At 43.2% G+C, this 14,183-nt stretch overlaps 1 protein-coding gene across 1 annotated transcript; it reads left to right on the forward strand.

Moving 5' to 3' along the window:
* Positions 1–926: 926 nt before the first annotated feature.
* si:ch211-117k10.3 (Krueppel-like factor 15) lies at positions 927–12,583 on the forward strand. Its single transcript, XM_036002353.1, has 3 exons — positions 927–1,104; positions 4,756–5,922; positions 11,026–12,583. Exons 2-3 carry the CDS (start codon positions 4,826–4,828, stop codon positions 11,192–11,194), a joined length of 1,266 nt encoding a protein of 421 aa, XP_035858246.1. The 5' UTR covers positions 927–1,104; positions 4,756–4,825; the 3' UTR covers positions 11,195–12,583.
* The last annotated feature ends 1,600 nt before the right edge of the window (positions 12,584–14,183 follow it).

Consider the following 14,183-nt stretch of genomic DNA (forward strand, 5'->3'; position numbering starts at 1 on the left):
ACATAAATGCAGATATAAATGTCATTTAAAAAAAAAATAATAAGAAATAATTTTCGAATTTCAAATATTGCACCTGTCAATACAGAAGGAAATCTTCTGGAGCCTATTTTGCCGTCAATACTGCCGACGTTGTCTTTGCTGTAATCAGATCAGTATATATTTATGTCTAACATGAAGTATACTACTGCTTGAGTGCAGTACATTTCCACAACTCTCTCCCCATATGTCAATGGGAAACATCCATGTGAACAGACAAGGCTAACAGCAGCAGCACCGCGTCAGACACCTTTCTGGTGTACAAAGACATAGAAAATGCCACGCAGCCGCCACGCAACTGACACGCAACAGAAACGCCACGCTCACGCCATGCAGCCAGTGTGCAGGCTGCCTAAGAGCAAAGCACAAAATGTCCAATGTTCCTCTACGGTCCTGTACCTGTGCAAATGTCAATCAACATCTATTTTATTCTAATACGTCTGATAGTTTCTCAGCCTGTTTAGTAGCAAACACCAAGATGCAAATGTTGCTTGTTAATATTCCTCCACTGACTATTTAGTTACTATAGTATACTGTACTTAAGAAACGTTTCTTCAGCCACAGGATGTTGTCAGAAACCCTTTAAGTAGATTTCCTCCCCCCTTTCTTCTCAGGAAGAAGTGCAGGTTTGCAGGACAAAGAGCCCTGAAGCTCTTCTGGTGGAAAGGGGTACATTTTTACATTAATAGGTGTTTCCATAATGTTATGGCGTGTACACCCCCTGTAGCAGACCACATTGTATGGTGTTTAGTCGTTGTATAGTGAGCCCTCCATCAACACATGGCAGGCAGAATTTATCGAGCGGCGACCAATCAGTGCGCTTCTTTTAGGGCGAGCCTCCGCCGCACTCAGCCAATCAGAGACGCGGAATAGGACCCGTGCCTCCGAGTTGTGCAGCAATGCTGTCACGTGACGCTGGGAAAAGGAATGCCAACATGGATCCGTGGCAAGGACAGGATGTGAGTGTGCTCCGACCATAACACGACGGAGGAAAAAGAAAACTGGAAAATATAAGAAGCCATCGACGGCGCTGCGCTTCTCCACCGAGCCTCCCCCGAACTACGCACGGTAGGTCGAGCCAAATGTCCGGGATGCTGCTGCTCGGTTTATCCGAGAGACGGAGGAGTATAAATAGAACATTTTTGACCCAGCCGAACTTGAGACTCGTGGATTCCTATACGGGCGCAGTTGCATTCAGGCGGATTGCCATGTTGTCGACCGCTCCACCTTTAAAAACAGTCTCAGCGCAGGTTTCTTTTTTCGCTTTCGAGTCTGAGCTCAAACTGGGTCCGTTTTCCTCGCAGCACGGTTATGGGCGCGCCAGTGCGGGCCGTGTTTACCCAGCAGCAGCGCCTTGTTCGCGCACTGCGAGGCCCTGCTGCAACATGTGCCTGACGGTCTGACAGCAGCAACAAACAGCCTTTCGTTACATAAGCAAATGGGCAGTTTACGCCACTGTTAGCGCGTCTATTCGGACTCTGATTTCAACCTGAAAAGGGAGCAGATACACTGGCAGGGGTCGCCCAGCTAACTCAAGGTTAACTTTTATTATACTTGAAATTTTGCATTTTTTTTTTTTTTTTTTTTTTTTAAAACCACAATATCTTTTACCACTGCCTCACTTAATATACATAATGTAGCCTATATAGTTAAATAACTGGCTCTAAATACTACCAAACCAGTGCTAGAAGATTTTAAGTATTCTTGTGGCCCACAGATGAAGATGGCCCTTTATTTTAAATTAATTATAGAAGGCTCACTGGAAATATTCCCTCAAGGGCCCCCATATTTGACAATACATGCGCTAACAGTAGAGCTGCAAAGATTAATTGATTAGTTGTCAACTATTAAATTATTCGGCAACTATTTTGATAATCGATTAATCTGTCATTTTTTTAATGAGAAAAAAAGTTACATTTCTACGATTCCAGCTTCTTTAATGTGAATATTGTTCTAGTTTCTTCTCTCGTCTGCAACAGTAAACTGAATATCTTTGAGTTGTGGACAAAACAAGACATTTTAAGTAGAGATGGTCCGATACTATTTTTTTTTGCTTCCCGATACCGATTCTGATACCTGAACTTGAGTATCGGCCGATACCGAGTACTGCTCTGATACCAGTGTGTCATATTTTATTATGTTTTAACAGCTGTATACTACTATCTCTGTATGATGATATGATGTATAACAGCTGTATACTACTATCTCTGTATAGATGATATGATGTATAACAGCTGTATACTACTATCTCTGTATGATGATATGATGTATAACAGCTGTATACTACTATCTCTGTATGGATGATATGATGTATAACAGCTGTATACTACTATCTCTGTATGATGATATGATGTATAACAGCTGTATACTACTATCTCTGTATGGATGTGATATTATTTCTATCTTTGTTGTCAGTCTGGCTCAGGTTAAACTCTTTGTGAAACATGAACAATGAACGCCACAGAACTTTCTTTTATTCTCCAGTTTGGCAGTCCGTTATAACAGAAAAAGAACATACATAAACTACTTTAACGTAGATTTTGTTTATACTTTATTACGTGGTATCGGATCGGTGCATTAACTCCAGTACTTCCCGATATACCAATACCAGCGTTTTTACGCAGTATCGGAGCATCTCTAGTGTTAAAGAATGTGATCCACCAAAGTACAATAATAACTAAAGGCAGGTAAATGCATGATTACCAGATTACCAAAATATTTTAGCAATATCTTGTAGAGGGGCGGGCCATGTGTCAAAGTCTGCTTTAACCCTTGTGTGGTCCTCGGTCTGTTTTGCCTGTTTTATAAAGCATAAAGTATACATTTTCCAATTCTGTGTTACATCTTCTAAGCCGACTTCATTCCAACTTATCACCGCTAGTTTCACACTTATGTTTGGAATTCATGGTCAGTAAACCTCATTTATATTAAAATATGACTAATTTTGAGTAAAAAACCCCAGAAATTATGAATTACTTTAGCTAATAATTAAGATCAGAGGAACGTATGTTGATGCATAATTACAGCCTGGTTCGTGTATTTCACCATCCATGTTTTTTTGGGGCAATATGGTTGAAAGAAACCCATATATATAGTGGCGCATGATATATCGGCCACCGATATAATATCCTAAGTTTTTTTTTTTTTACACATCGGTATCGGTTCGATATATAATATAATATCGGTTGATATAATTATATAAATATAACTTTTTTCTTCTGAAAATCTGATGACAGTCATATTTTGCACACAGGTAAAGGTGCCCAATATCAGTCATTTCGGAAAATAAATCACAAAAGTAAAAAAAAAAAAAAATGCGTTTTGGAAAATAGTTCTTTATTCGATTAGATCTTTAAAAAATGGGTCAAATTTGACAACACAAGTGTTTAGTAAATATTGTTGTTTATATTGTGCTCGCATAAATAATTCAATTCAATTAATTGTATTTAATCAAATTACCCCAAACTAAAACAGATCGTAAAAAGTAATATTTCAGTGTAGGAGTAGTCTTTGAACTGGATTTAACCCTCCCAAATTTGACCCATTTTAGAAAACTTTCTGTATCAGAAAATGTTTCTTTCAACCAAATTCTCCAAAAAAAAAAAAAAAAATAACGTGGATGGTTCCGTAAAATAAATGATCAGTTCACTACTTTCATTGAATTTGGGTGTTTTATTTAATTTCATAGCATTTTGATACAAGAACGTAAAAAATTGGGGAAAAAAATAACAAAAAGCACATAAACGAATGAATGAATGAATCTTGTCTTAGTGGAAAATAGTCTTTGGCCCATCAAGTAAGTTAATACAAAGTAGTACAATACAAACAATGAATTAGTAAATAAAATAATAATAATTTGGGATTCTAAACATTAGCAAGCCGATTCCCTGAGGAGTGAATTACTTATTAAATACGTTCCTTGTTGCCAAAGGTACCTGTAAAGTTTAAAGTGCTCATATTATGCTTTTTGGCTTTTCCCCTTTCCTTTATTGTGTTATATACCTTTTTTGTGCATGTTATAGGTTTACAATGTGAAAAAGCCCAAAGTCCCCCCCAAAGGGACTTACCATCTCCAACAGAAAACACTGTTCACAAACTGCTCCAAACAGCTCTATTGTAGTCCAGCCTTTACTTCAGAGACAAACGTGGTCACTTTGGAACACACGTTATAATGCTCACCTAGCTGCTAGCATGGCACGCCCTCATACTCTGCTTCTGACTGGCTAGTAGTCCTTACCTAGGTACTGTCAGGGCCCTCATACTCTGCTTCTGACTGGCTAGTAGTCCTTACCTAGGTACTGTCAGGGCACGCACTCATACTCTGCTTCTGACTGGCTAGTAGTCCTTACCTAGGTACTGTCAGGGCACGCCCTCATACTCTGCTTCTGACTGGCTAGTAGTCCTTACCTAGCTACTGAGCATGTGCGACTGCCAACAAAGATGTTCCAGCAGTGAGAGGTCTCACTCTGTAGCTAAAACAGAGACCTGAACACAGGGTGAAAAGAGGAGCTGCAGCAATGTGCAGTACAACAAAAATATGGTGTTTTTTTGAAAATTAAACCATGTAATCCTATTCTGGTACAACCTCTAAATACAATTATGAACCTGAAGATGAGCATAATATGAGCACTTTAAAATCTGGGGAATTGAGGTAAATGGCTCTGCATGCACTTTGACTTTCTGCTGGGTAATAATCCAATCTCAATGTTGCCTTTGCAGGTTTTTTTTGGGATCCTACTGCTGGGTTGTGTTTCGTCAACATCCTCTCCTCTTCGTTTGTCCTGGATCAATGGTGTCTCTCAGCAGCAGAACGCTGAGTTTGGAGAATGACCTGTTCAGGGACAGCAGCAGCTTGTGCTCCCTCGGCCTGGGGGATGGAGCCCGCAGCGAGGGGGGCAGTCCAGCCTCCTGCGACAGCCCCGATGCTGGGGAGCTGCGAGCTATGCACAGCTCCAGCCTTGGAGAGGAGGAAGATGAGGAGGATGACGAAGATGAAGATGAGAGGGGGAGTCTGCATATCTTTCTTGGAGCAGAGGGAGAAGAGGAACCTGCGAGTCAGGAGCCCAAGTTGCCAGAATTCCCTTTCGATCCGTCTTCTCCGTTCTCCCCAACCCTGGAGGACATAGAGGAGTTCCTAAGGGAAAAGATGGAACTGGTCAAAGAGGGGCTACTGGCCCCGAAAGAGGAGGCCTTCCTTCTACCCTGCAGTGACTCTCCATCCTCCACTGCACCCCAGGCTGCTTCCTCAGAGACTTGCAGTGACCAAGGGATTAGTGCCTCTCGTTGCCCTTTAAGCCCAAACACCCCTCAGAACGAGCAAAACAGCCCCGGCCCAGCTGACCATTCCCCTTCTGCGCACATTAACCCCTCACCTTCCAGCTTAACCCCGCCAATGCTGCTGCGCCCTCCGCTGGTTCTCCAGCTCCAGCCCATGCCTCTGGCCCAGCCTCCGACTCCAGCGGGCTCTCCTCCCGGCGCCCAAAGTGGCATTTGGCTCACTCATGTGGTCATGGGGCTCCAGGGTGCAACAGGACAGAATCTCACTCTGCTGGCCCCGCAGGTGCCCTCCACTGCTACCACCTTGTTATCACTAAATGGCGGAGAAACCAAGTCAGCTGACCAGAAGTATGTGAAGATCGCCCCTCTGCCCATCACTATGAGGACTCTAGAAATCACGGGCGTGACTGGGCTCGGAGGCCCAGGCACTGGCCTGTTGAAGGCCGTGGCCCCCCGGATAACCAGACTGCCGCCCACAGAGAGGGTCCATAAGTGCTCCCACCCAGGCTGCGGGAAGATGTACACCAAGAGCAGCCATCTGAAAGCTCACTTCCGCCGGCATACGGGAGAGAAACCTTACACATGTAGCTGGCCTGACTGTGGCTGGAGGTATGTGGCGTGATGTGTACTGTACCAGGTTTAACAGTAAATACTTAGTTTAAGATCAAGATTGAAGGAATACACCACGTTTTGAGGGGATTTTCCCCACTGGTTGGTGCAAGAGGCTGCATTGGAAGGGCGGGTTGCTTCCGGTACTAGTTAGATGCTGAAACACGATCCAGGAAGTCCAGTTGGAGTATCAGATCCATGAGTATGAAGGGTTATCAGACACCAAACACTGCACAACTATATATGATAAAATATGGTATAAAGCTATGCCTTCCTGGATAATGTTGCATTGTGTTGCACCAAAAGTTGAGACAGGTTAAACTTTTTTAGCAGACGAGCCTGCGTTTGTTTTCATTTCATTTATTTATAAGGTCGACGCACATGAATCAACATTTCTGTAAATGTGCCAATGTTAGCCAGCTGGTTGATTTTTTTTCCCCAACTTTTTTTATTCATATTTAAAATTTTCACAACACGTGACATACAGCACAGTCCATGGTGAACAGAGCGTAGTGAAAACAGTGTGTCACTTCCCTTCAATTCCCCTAACAGTAAGGGCACGCAACATCAAAAGTAGAGCAGTCCAGAAGGAGCTCAGGGCCGTTTTTACAGTCGCCGTAGCCAAGCTGGCGCGCGCGAATGTGACGTCAAAATGACGTAGATCTCGCTGGCGTGCCAGGATTTTGAGTGTGCGTCCAGAGGGCGTGCACCACTGTATTTTTTTCAGCGGCGTGTGACAAAGAGGAAACAGGAAGCATGGACGAGCTCAAGGGCAACGTGATGCCAGGACTCTCAGAGTGACTGCAGGTCTCTCTGGTAAACTTACTGGGTTAAGATGAGCTCTTTATGGTGAATGAAAGGCTTGATCCACCAAGTAGCTCATCCAATCAAATCCAAGCATTGACGTCAATGCTGCTGCCAGTTCTGCCATTGTTTACCTTTTTCTTCGTCTTCTAGTCCGTAGAAAGAGCAACATCGGTAGCCTTTCCTCATTAGCGCCACCTCTGTTCAGGAGAAGACTGCAGCTAGTGTCACGACCACCAGCGCCAGTATAAACAGTTACGGCGATCCCATGACGTCACATTTGCGTGCGACAGGCCGGCTGCGGCGAGTATACTGCACGTTTCAGTCCTCTAGCTGGTTGATTTTCAACTGTAGTCCTTTGGCTAGATAACTTTAGACAGAGCAGGAAACAGCGAGACATTAATACTAGTGCTGTCAAACGATTAAAATATTTAATTGCAATTAATCACATTAATGTCATAGTTAACTCGCAATTAATCGCACATTTTTATCTAGTCTAAATGTCCCTTGATTTCTTCTTGTCCCATTATTTTTTCTCATTTTAATGCTCTTATCAACATGGAAAAGTGGATCGGCTTGCTTCGTGCAAATGTTTTTTTTATTGAAAACTAAATTGGCATATACTGTAGTGTTTAGTTTCACACTAACATTCTCACCTGGAGCAAATAATCTCTCACACAATATAACACTGTCCATCAATAAAAAGGTGAAAAAAATACTTTGTCACACAAACAGTCCTTTCTAAGGGATCAAAACAGGGCGATACAAAATAAAATTACAAAGAGCACATGTAAGGTAAACTAGGACTCAGCCTATAGTGCAGTTAAACCATGGCTTAATACTTTATTGTTCTCAAGTTTGCCTTGAACATAGCAGTCAGTCTACTGCTCTTTATTCACCAGAGGCTCATCAACCCAGCCTCTTATTTCAGAAAGAGTGAACAGTAATGGTTACCGATGAAAGCTAAGCCTGATTCTTCTTTGCTTTGAGCCAGTTACTCAAACAGACAAGCCTGTTGACATTTTCAGACAACAGAGAAGCTCGCTTCTTTTGTACAACATCTTTCCATTCAGAATCTTATTTGCATCCATTTTGGCGTCTCACGCTCGCCATTCACTCAAAACGTAACGTTAGCCTACTACTCTTTGGCCGGCTCGCAAGCCCAAACAAGTGTGTGCGGCGTGCCTGTTGTTCTGTTTCCGGTCTAGCTAGATCCGGTGTGGTGTTGTAGTTTTTCTAACGTTACTAGTTGTTGCAACAGCATGTGAAATGTGAATTTGCGATTAAAAATATTGACGCCATTAAAATGGGTTTGCGTTAACGCCGTTAACCAGTCCCTCCAGGATTTCGCGATGTCGCGATTGCGCCAATTCACGCAAATTCAACCAATCACCGCGAATTTGGTGCGACTCGCAATTTTTACCAATCACCGCAACTTTTCCGCACACCAATAACCTGAAGTTTCCCGCGACTTCAACCAATCACAGCAGTCCCACGTGCACTCTGAGAGCCAATGACCAATCGGGAGTGAGATAATTTCCTTGCTTTTGATATGAAGACGAGACGTGCCCACACACACACACACACACACACACACGGTGGATGCAGGAGAAAAAGGAGATGAGACCTACAGGATGACCTAAATTGAGGACAGCTACGCTCGTTATTGTAAGTTAATGATAAGTCCAATAAGTACTTTATCAAACTGTATGAATGTGTGTCCCAGGCCAGGTTAGGAAAATAACTAACAATGTAAAGATCAACAAGCCACTGACACATATGTTCAAATTTCATTCATTCAATAAATTATTTTTTGTCTTAAATCCACCAGCCATTTTCATATTATACCAACATTTGCAGCATCCTGAGCCTTTTTGGTTACTAGGAAAACTCAGCCCAGAGTAATTTTATTCTCCCCAAAACAAGTTTCCTTTTTATTTTTAAAGAAATCGCAACTTTCACTGTCTCCCGCAACTTCATTGCAACAAACATACAAAAAACATCGCAACTTTTATCGCAACTCTTTGCAAAAGCTCCTGCGAAATCAGGCATTTTGGGCCGCAACAATCTGAGAAAAAGGCCGCGAAATCCTGGAGGGACTGGTTAATAACGCATTTAACTGACAGCACTAATTAAGACAGTAACACATCAACAGAATCCACATTCAGTTCTTGTAGCCATGCAAGCAACAAGACACGACCAAGCAGCACTGATTATAGCCATGTTCTTAAAACATGCAGAGCAGCAAAAACTAAATACAGCACTTATGGTGGCGATATTGATAGGGTATTCAAAGTCCCAGTACAAGTTAATAAGATGGTTAAATAGTTAAAGTACATGTGGAGTCTTGCCAGTGCCCTGCGCTGGCGGTCTCATTTTGTCTTTTTCACCCAGCGCTAATGTTCTCTTTATCTACGAAGTAATAAGAACAGGGGAACCAAATGTTTCCTGACATTGGCTCTTGTGCCCCAGGCTAACATTATATTGAGTGCTAGTAGACTGGTAACATCATCCAAAGTATATGACTAGACGTGAAAACTAATAAAAAACAGAGCTGCTGTGTGGCCGGGTTGGGTAAGTGGGTAGAGCAGGCGCACATATACTGAGAGGTTTATGCCTCAACGCAGAGGTCCAGGGTTAAATTCCGACCGGTGATGATTTCCTGCATGTCTTCCCCCCCTCTCTCTCCCTTTTCTCACCTATTATATAATCTTAAATATATATTTTAAGATTCTTTTTTGGGCATTTTAGGCCCTTATTATACAGGACAGTTGAAGATGTGAAAGGGGAGAGAGAGGGAGAATGTCACGTAGCAAAGGGCCTCAGGTCGGAGTTGAAGCCGCGGCCACTGCAACAAGGACCGAGCCCCTGTTACATGTGGCACACGCTCCACCAGGTGAGCCATCCAGGCGCCCCAAAAATATTCACATTTAAGAAGCTGCAATCAAAGAATTTGTACTCACCGATTAATCGATTATCAAAATAGTTCATTTAATCAAATCCAACGTGTTTTGGGCTCGTGGCCTAACCTGACTCCAGATGGATTGCTTCCCATTTGCTCAGCATATCCATCTGGGAACTTTCCGTTGGAGAACTTTTGGGAAGGGGCGAAAAATACTGGTTAGCTGATTGGATAAACCATCTGTCTATCACCACCTATGTTGGTGATAGACGGGCCAAATCAACCAATCAGATCAGTGAAGCTAGCTAAGTTAGTGAAGCTAGCTAAGTTAGTGAAGCTAGCGTTAGTTTGGCTTCAAGGGCCTTGCGGTTCTTCTAATGCCATCGTTTAACGTACAATTAAGTTAGGTAACGTAGCTAACGTTAACGTTTTTAAACATACCATTTGTATGTGACATGAACCTCATCAACGACAATCCCCACCAAGATTTCACGGTACACTTCTGAAGAAGAGCAAAAACGATTCAACTTTCAATGAAGGAATTCTTTCTAATTCGGATAAAACTTGCGCGATAGCTACGCTCATCTCATCCGTGGAAGCCGCCACGTTGTTTAGACTGAACAGTCGCTTCTGGTTGCGTCACACCTAAACCCGCCTCAAAACCAACGCTGATTGGTCGGTCATTTGGCGAACGGCTCCAAATTTTCTGTCTCAAGATGCCAGACTGATCTGCGAGTGGAAAACTGGAGCTCGCCAGATCAGGACGGTCTCACGAGGCTACTCGTGGCCTTCATCTGGGTCATCATTAGTCGATAAATGAGCTGGTGGGCTAATCAGTCCCCCAAAACGCGATGACGCAATCTCATAATTCAATGCATAATCAGCCAAAGTCTGCAAATTTATGCGGGGGGCTGCATTTCTTCAAATACGCCGCACTTTCCCCGCATAAATTGTCAATTTCCGCGCAACATATGCGGGGCTTGCATGATTTCATAATCCCCGCATTTTCGTTGCAAAAAAGTCACACATATATCTTAGCAGAAAGTTGAAAAATGTTGCGTTTACTTCACACAAGAGCAGCTGTTTTCCCCTGTTGCCATGGGAACGTTATGAAGTAACGTAATTACGTGACGTGAACATCATCGAAAAGCTGCAAACCCCGCGATGAAGCCACGATGAAAACACGTTCCCGCCATTTCATTGCATGAAATTGCATAAATATCCCGCATATTCCATCACTTTTTTTAAGAAAACGTGCCGCATCATCAAGGATTTTTGCCCGCAACAATCACAAAAAAACAAAATTTTTCTGGAAGGACTGGCTAATGATGACAACCCCTTGGTGTATCTCTCTGTTATGTGTCCCTAACTCCACCCGTCTGCTCTTGTGTCGCCAGGTTCTCCCGATCTGACGAGCTGTCCCGTCACCGTCGCTCTCACTCGGGCATCAAGCCGTACGAGTGCTCGCTCTGCGAGAAGAAGTTCGCCCGCAGCGATCACTTATCCAAACACACGAAGGTCCACCGCAGCTCCAGGCCCAGCAGGATTATCAAAGCCACTGTGTGACACCTTCAGCTGGCCTAAACCTTGCCCTGCCCTGCCCCAGTCTGGCCTGGCCTGGCCTGGCCTGGTCTGCCTTTGGGTCTCCCTCGGGACTTTTGGTGCTTCACAAGCAGAACTTTCAGAAGAATCGAGAGTGCTGGCTGCTGTTTTCCCCCTCCTATTTTCCTTCCTTTCTCTCCTCTCTGCTGTTGTCTTTCCCTGTTACTGAGCAGCCACCTCAGGGAAGTCTTACAGAGGCCCCTCTCGCAACCACTGCTTGCACTGCTGTGACCAGGCTACCAGGTGCTGCTGGAAGCAGGGTGGTAAACCAGCAATAGAAGTGTCTGTAATTCTACAATCCCCTTTCTACTTGATAACGTGATTGCTCTTCTTCTTTCGAAGCCAAACTTCAGGGTCCACAATGGATAGAGCTTCCTGTTTTTGTACGTTGTTGAAGTGAAAATTTAACGTCAAGTTTATTTCATGTGTTCTTATCATATGTACGTGGACGTTAATGTGGCATGACAGCCGTCCCTGTAAAGTGAAATTATGCTAAAAGCAGAAGGATCTCCTCTAAATACTTTTAGGAGTTACACTTCACTCTGAATTTAGGGTGCTCCGATCCCAATCGACCGGCCACCGATCCCTATCGGCCGATGTATGTTCTAAATAGTTTGATCGGTTGTCTCTATAAAGGCTGATCGAAAGAGCCAATCAGATGACGCAAAACAGACTAAACAATTTGTATGGTTTAACTTGTGTTTCTCAGAGAGAGTACGTTTGGTACATGCTGCCTACCTGAGCCACAAGTGTGCGTTTCGGCCCTCCAATGTTAACGGTGGTTAGAACAGACCACACAGCCCCCATGACCATAGAGATTCGGCATGCCGCCTGGTTCTCAGCAATAATAGACTGTGAAATGGTGAAAATGATCTGTTAATTGTCATATTGACATCATATCAGCAGCATTACACCTTTGCTACCGTTCCAATGTCTGTATCTGTGAGATATGTCACAGACAAAATATAAATAATTAGATTTAACTCTATTAAAAGCCCTCTAGCGTTTCTGTGGACAGAATCCCGTCATTTGTTAACACAAGGCTTTCATTGTGAAATATTTGCAGGACCGTGTTGGGGAAAGTGCACACGCTTTCTAACCTTTTTCTGTCTAAAATAAATATAAATGACATTTATAGTGAAATGAAATCTATTATTGATGGCCATGATCAAAGGGAAACGTAATGTAGAAAGAGAGGCCTGGCAGTCTGTGTGGACAGCGCGGTACCAGACTGATCTCATGAAGTGGTGTATGTATGTCACGCCATTCATATGCCATTATTGGCGTGTTATCAAGACGCATACTCGCTTTTTAGCGTGTTTATCAACGCCGTTTGGCCTCCATTGACTTACATTACCTTGCGATTATGTGTGAATTGACGCCGTAGCGAGTAGTATGAAAGGGCTGAGGATGGGTCAAACACAGGACTTTCACCCAGGAGACCGGGGATCATGTCCCGCGTGTCACGTTTCCTAAACCCAACCGTAGCTTTCTTCTCGCAATAACACGCCAAGTAGCAATAACACGCCACATAGAAAGTGGCGTGTATGTTTACGCTGTGACGTCGCAGACTGCCATCCGCTGTATACAGCGTAGACATACACACAGATAGCTCAAAATGCGTACAAATAACACGCCATTTGGCTTTAGAAAGTTGGCGTGTATGTTTACGCGAAGTCATGATGTCACGTTGGCAGTACAGCGAGGTAGCTGCACAGGGAGGGGTAGGCGATGTGACCGGGCGTAAGAGTGGAATATAAGTTGCACATATTGCGTGTCAATATATAAACAGTTGTCAATTCATGACACTTTCTCAACTCTTAGTTTTAATACTTAATATATAATATTAAGAATACTTAAATACATAAATACAAGGTTTTAAATAGGCCGTGTAACTGATATCGTAGGATACTGCTTCCGGCGGTCGGTGTTCCCGATCGAAGCACCCTCACTCTGAATGAACAGTGTGACCCTCAAATTAGGAAGGAAATGCTGAGACGTCTTTTTTTGTCGGACTAAACTCGCCAAACTGAGAAAAACGTCCGTTTTATGCATCCAACCCTGGCCTTTTGTTGCATTCGTCCAATCCTAAGTCCACCCTGTTTTGACCCGTATGCCTTTTCTCAGCCCCATTTTGCCCTAATCTCTATCGATGCCTTTATCCATATCACTAAACCAACCTCACTTGATTCTACTGTTATCATATGACTGCTCTTATTTAACTGTGATTCTGAACTGGGGGTTGCCAAACCAGAAAACCCTGTTCTGGCCCTGTGAGAGCATGAAAACATCGTCGGTGTGTGACAGTTCATAAGTTTTGTTCTTCTGAAATTCTCCTGAAATCATTGTGCAGCCAACTTGTGTGGCCTAGAAAACTACTTGGCCTATATGTTATATTTTGGCTCAATGGTGCAAAAGTGATGTGAAAAACTGCTCTTTCTAATTTACAGTAGCAGTTACTGTAATTCAATTCTCTGTTGGTTATAGCAGCAAGAAAAGCTAATAGTTAAAACAGCTGGAGAGGCAGCGGACATTTACTCAATCCTCTCTATTAGCATACTCAATACAATGTGTACTGAACATAAAGGACAAAAATGACCTGTACAGCTTGTAGCCTTTATATAGATGTTGTTTTTTTATCGATGAGGATTTTCAATCAGTGCATTAAGCTATTCAAGTCATGTTTCTGGAGAGGTCTTTGGTCTGTTATGTGAGTTTGATTGTAGCGTGATCAATCTGTGGAATGTCAGACTGATTGTGGTCTGGGATTTGGAGTCCCACTCTACCCATTAACAAACCATTATGTTGAGTCTGCTGGTCTCAAGTGCACTTGTGTTAGTGGAAAGTGAGAAACGGTCATTGTGCTCTTATGGCAGTTCCGTCATGTATTGGAACCGTAAAATGCCACAAATAAAAAGAAATCGAGGGACAGTTAAACTGCGCTGCACAGTGC

The sequence above is a fragment of the Sander lucioperca genome, chromosome 6 (assembly GCF_008315115.2).
Source record: "Sander lucioperca isolate FBNREF2018 chromosome 6, SLUC_FBN_1.2, whole genome shotgun sequence".
NCBI classification, from domain to species: Eukaryota; Metazoa; Chordata; class Actinopteri; order Perciformes; family Percidae; genus Sander; species Sander lucioperca.

What these genes read in the sequence shown, in the direction of transcription:
- si:ch211-117k10.3 (XM_036002353.1), top strand. Translation starts at nt 4,826, where the DNA reads ATGGTGTCTCTCAGCAGCAGAACGCTGAGTTTGGAGAATGACCTGTTC. An exon ending in TGGCCTGACTGTGGCTGGAG is followed by an intron (nt 5,923 to 11,025) that starts GTATGTGGCGTG and finishes TTGTGTCGCCAG; the next exon opens with GTTCTCCCGATCTGACGAGC.